The 5,810-nt window shown below is 31.3% G+C and overlaps 1 protein-coding gene across 1 annotated transcript; it reads right to left on the bottom strand.

Annotated features, from left to right (window-relative positions):
- Positions 1 to 360: 360 nt before the first annotated feature.
- LOC131946894 (26S proteasome non-ATPase regulatory subunit 10) lies at positions 361 to 5,422 on the bottom strand. Its single transcript, XM_059307891.1, has 6 exons — positions 5,284 to 5,422; positions 2,162 to 2,260; positions 1,548 to 1,694; positions 1,130 to 1,296; positions 846 to 927; positions 361 to 721 (listed from the first exon to the last, which is right to left on the bottom strand). Exons 1-6 carry the CDS (start codon positions 5,398 to 5,400, stop codon positions 650 to 652), a joined length of 684 nt encoding a protein of 227 aa, XP_059163874.1. The 5' UTR covers positions 5,401 to 5,422; the 3' UTR covers positions 361 to 649.
- Between the last annotated feature and the right edge of the window lie 388 nt (positions 5,423 to 5,810).

The raw sequence follows: 5,810 nt of genomic DNA, 5'->3' as shown, positions 1-5,810 counted from the left end.
CAGCTAACAACATATTAGTTAGACTGTTGTACTGTAGTAGTAAAAAAAAAGAGAGAATATTAAGTAATTATATACAAATTGCTTTTGAAGTGTAATCATTCCTAAATTACAAAAATAATTAGCAATTTTTGTTCAGTTTTTAGTTGTCATTTAATTAAAGGACAAAATTAGAATTTATATAATAAAAGAATATTATATGATTTTGGGTAGCTTCTTAACAACTAAAACAACCCTTAATTTTGACCTTACATTTACATTGCAGGTTTGATAGGTTAACTAATAATTAATTTTTAAAAGTTTTTCAAAGATATGAAATTCTAACCAAGGGGAAGCTACTCAAAAAATAAACCCAACAATAAACACAAGATCATATTGCCTCATATCAATACCAAGTACACAAGGTAGCGATATATGCAAAATTTTAATTCAGATTTACACACATGGCATTACCTCGTATCAGTACATAAGGTAACACATGTATAGACATATGATGGTGATAATTTACATGTGCACACAATGGTATGTACAAGATGGTAAAATATGGTATGTGTATACACAAGATGGTAATTCCCTTATGCAGATACTTCAGGTGGAAATATAGTTACTGCAACATTGTACTATAAGCATTTCTGTATTACAACATGTACGGTCATCGATCTAAAGCACTCTTCAAATTTTTTTGCAGAGTTCTGGGAGCCATATCAAAAGCTGTTTGGTGATCCTAAAATATTAAAAAATGAAAACAAATAATTTAAGGTAAACAATTTTCAAGTCTACTTTCATGATGACTACATACTTATAAATGATGGGAGGAAGAGTGACGAAAATGAGAAATGTCTATTTACATTATTTGTTATGTCTGTTCTGGCTCCATGATCTATTAACATTTTGGCAACTTCTCCATTGTCATCCTCACAAGCCAAGTGACTGAAAAAAAATGTTTTTTTTTAATATAAGAAGCTGGTGTTTTCTGAACTGAAGGTTAAAATATTTACATAGTGATGGCAATAAAAATTCAACTATTCTTAATTATTAAGAAATTTAAAATGTCTGTTTTACTTCATTTCATGTGTATATAGCATTTTAATATATAGATTTTTTTAAATAGACAAGTGACTAATTTAATTACAGGGGTGTACATCCTGAGGCATCTCTGATATCTAAGTGTGCATTGTTGGATATGAGAAGCTGGACAACTTTTAAGTTGCCTTTGCTAGCAGCTCGATGGAGTGGTGTGTGACCAAGGGAATCAACACAATCAATATCAGCACCATGCTGGAGAAGGATTTCTGAAATCTGAAATGGAGACACATTTGTACAGTACAAAGTTTTCAGTTCATTATAAAAAATTAATGTGAGTTTTCAGGATTTATTTTACCAAATAAATTAATGCTGAAAATTGAAAATACAATATATTTAACTACTATAAAACTTTTAGCTTTTTCAAAGTATGAAGATTAAATAACAATGACTACTAAGATGGAGAAGTCATAATAAAGTTACATATGTTCTAATTGATCAGTGGTACAAAATATTTACAGCCTTACTTCTATGTGCCCTTTTGATGCAGAATAGTGTAGAGAACTTTGACCTGTACTGTTGACAGCATTAACCTGAGCATTATGAGCAAGCAGGTCCCTTACAATCTGAATACGACCAGCTGATGAAGCAATAATTAGCGGCGTCCACTGGGTCTATAATAACAGAATTTCAACAATACCACATACTAGATCATTAAAACTTTTAAACTACCACGCAAGACTAGGTAGAATCGCTCGTTTAAACAAAGGAAAATTTACCTCAGACAAAAAAAAAATTAGTTATTTCTTTATGCCACTTTAACAGTTTGGACCCTCAAAAGGACAATCAAATATTTTAATATTGTGTGCTGTATTATTAAAATATATATATGAAAACTTGATCATGTAGTTTCTGTTTGACTTTTTAAAGATTTGACATATTTGTTGTTTTTAATATTATTGATAACTAAACAAAATAAAAAAAAAAGCCTAAACAATTTATATTTTTTCCACTTGCGTAAATGTAAACAGACATGGCTAACTAGATCAGAATACTGTTATACTAAAATACTACAAATATACTACTGAAAATGTCATTTTATCATTTTAACATTTGGATATTATGAGCTGTTTCTTCTTACCTCATCTCTTTCATCAACTGGAACATGCAAAGACAAAAGGTATTCAACAATATCAGTATGTCCTCCAGAAGCAGCCCAATGCAATGGTGTCCGGGAACTCTAAAAATAAAAGGATCTATTTAAGCATTTTAAATCCCAAAATTATTGTATAATGCATTTTAAACATTAGTGATATGATATTTAATAAAGATATGATGATGACATACAATGTCATGTAATACATCCATTTTCAATAGCTATATTTCAGATTTAATTTGAATTTGGAATCTTGAATGTTTAAAAATAATAACTAGTAGATCTAGAATCAAAAGTAATCTATAATTTTTGGACCGTAAAAATAAAATCGGCAGAAGTTAGTCTTCTTCTTCATTCTTAATTTTAGTGTTGGAAGGGATCCCCTCCAACACAATCAAGAATACATGTCAACTGGTTATGCGCCATTTAGGCAGCTGAATCCGTTTAGAGCCTGCTTTTCTTTTTGGATTTGCTTTTATAGCCTTTGTCCAGCCAAGGACTAACTACAAGGCAGCAGTTGTTTGATTTTGGAGTTGTCTCTCCTAGAACAGTTGCTGTCCCCAGCTATCCGGCTACATCTACCCGAGGGTTCGAACTCAAGACGTATCAGTTTAGCAACCATGAGCTTTTACAGACACCACCACGCCGAACCCTCAGAAGTTAGTAATGTGAAAGTAAGTGACTAAGTAATATGACTTAAAGTAGATCTCTAGATCTATAGTATATTAAGATATATTTGTGTCCAAATAGCCAAATATAATAGGCCCCTGGATAATTGACAATTGAATAATAAACCAAACACAATCAATATAGGCCAGAAATTAACTTTAAACAGCAGTATTTGAGAGCAAGGTGTACTATATAAACAGCTGTTGTTGCTTAGTTACTGAAAATACTAAAAACATAATTTAATTGATGTTTTCTTTATTAAAGTCCAACAAAAAGTCAGTAAAATTTTTATAACTTTAATATAGGCCCTAACCATATTTATTTTAAAAACATCATACATGAGTTTTAAAATACTTAATGCATCTTTCGAATTATTTTGGGACCATTCTTGTCCATTAGTCACCTTTCTTTCACATTACTAACTCCGGGATTTTAAAATCTTAAACTTAAATTGTAAGTCTTAAAATGATACTGATAGACTACAGATTCTCTAAGTCAAATCTAGATCTAGATAGAAGTAGATCTAGAAACTCGATTTAGGAAGAAATCAATCTATGTAGGGATTTTGGTAATAAAGCACTAATCATCATATAAAATAAAAATTACATATTCTTGTAGAGCTCAACTATATGAAAACAAAACAAAAAAGATTTTTTGTCTAGCTCAAATAGTTTTTTTTTAGCACATTTTTTTGTGAGGGGTGGAATCCCCTTGTTTTTGCATTGGCCAATTGTGACAAGTCATGGTATACCTGAATAAATTGAGCATAGTTATTTTACTTGCAGTTGTATTGTGTTCATATTTGCAGAGTTTAGCTAGAATGATATATACAACTTGTAAATGCTGTTGAAATGAATAAAAATAATACAGAACTTATATTTTTGTGTTGGCTTCCTCCCATAACCCCAAAAAACTGTGTGCTGCGCAAATATGAAAATGTTTCTAAAGCTATATTTTATATAAATACAGCAAATGAAAGAACTACAAAGTTAGAAATCTAAAGTAAATGACTTGAACACTGTTATGTGCATATAATATTATAATTGCCTCATTATTTTGGGCAGATGAAGTAGAGTCCATCTTTAAGCCATTTTGTTATGAAACTGCTGCGCAAATATGAAAATGTTTCTAAAGCAATATTTTATATAATTACAGTGAATGAAAGTCAGAAATCTAAATGACTTGAACACTGTAATGTGTATATAACTGCCTTGTTATTTTGGGCAGGTGAAGTAGAGCCCATATAAGCCATTTTGTTATAAGTGAAATGAAGTTATCAGATCAATTTTTTAATGTGTGAATTGTGTATGGATTCTGATTTTCAGCATATAACTATATCTAAGGGTAAGTAGAACTTGAGTACTTAAAATTACAGTTAGCACAATGCTAGTGTATAGCAACAGACAGGTAACCTAGGTCTGACTCTTGTCTGACAAAGTTGGATTTTAGGAAAAACATATTCTGCAGAACTAGAACTAGAGCTGAAAAAATTAAAGATGCGTATGTAGTATGTAAATATATTTTGAAAACAAAAATTAGATTTGTTTGCACATTCCATAAGAATGCTGTTGTTAGTTGATCAAACTTAAAGGCCGGAAGATCGGGATGAAAAAATATAACAACGGTGGCAACGCGACCTACATACAGTGACCACCTCTGGATGAGTATATCTAATGTCGGAGTCAAAATATCCAAAAACAAATATCATTTCCATATACATAAGATATGTCTCTTATCTAGAATAACCTTTTAAAAAATCGTGATTCCAACGTATTTGAAACTAGCCTTCATACAGGGGGAAGACCAAAGCAGAGACAGCGCGAAATCAGATCGCTAAGCCATCAAAACAATGGGAAAACCATTCTACTTTTCATTTATTAACATTAGGAAATGACCTTTTAAATTTTAAACTTAATTAACTACCATAAATTAAAAACTTATTAGTATGCAAAACCTATTCTCGTGCGCTCGGTATCAAAAAGTAATGGGAGATTTCGGGTCATGATTTTACCGCGATCTCGGCCGATATCGACAACCTGCCTTAGGGCCTACTATTAGAAATTAAATTATCAAGCGCTCAGAGTCACTATGACTTGTCTACTCTATAGACTCTACGGCACTCTACTCTCTATGAGTAATGACTCAGTGAGTAATGTAATGAGTATGAATCAGCAGCACTCTCTCTCATCACTGAGACTGACTTTAATTAATTTACAAGACTTTGTTGCCTCTTGCCACTCGCTTCTTCACTCTTGTGTGTATTAACTATAATAATTTTATTAATTAACGAGTAGGCACTTGATTTGAGATTTTGAGTTGACTTTTGTCTTGTTCAGTGACTTTTGTTGTTGTTGATTGATGGCGATGCGAATCGAATAAAATCTAAATTCAGTAAATTACTAAAATTAGCCAGCTAGAAAATTTTGCTAAAAATTTACCGAGTCTTTTTTTGTTGCTAATTCGTTGTTGCTTTCAACTTTTAATTTTAAAAGAGAATAATTTCCTTCGTACGCATATTTGCAAACTTCGTCTGCCGTTGTTGAAACAGCCGCCATGGTTGTTGTTTTCTTTTTTCGTTTCTTCCCTAATCATTTAGGAAGACTGCAACTTAAAAATTCGAAGCGTTATTCGTTTTTTCTAAGTAAGCAGATTATTATACTGCTAAAAAAAATTGTGAGCAATCAACAGTAGGCCTACTGAGTTATGTAGATTTTCTAAATGAAAGGTGTACTATTTATTTTAAAACAGATTCGATCTAGGCCTGAGCAGAGGCGTAGCGACCCTTCCCGGCGCCCGGGGCGAACTTTCAATTTGGCGCCCCCCCCCCCGCTTATATATATATATATATATATATATATATATATATATATATATATATATATATATATATATATATATATATATATATATATATATATATATATATATATATATATGTATGTGTGTGTGTGTGTGTGTGTGTGTA

The sequence above is a fragment of the Physella acuta genome, unplaced genomic scaffold (assembly GCF_028476545.2).
Source record: "Physella acuta isolate Inbredline_101_S28 unplaced genomic scaffold, ASM2847654v3 ptg000574l, whole genome shotgun sequence".
Lineage (NCBI taxonomy): Eukaryota > Metazoa > Mollusca > Gastropoda > Physidae > Physella > Physella acuta.
Note: the sequence above shows the minus strand (reverse complement) of the source record. Positions and strands in the feature narration are given on the sequence as shown.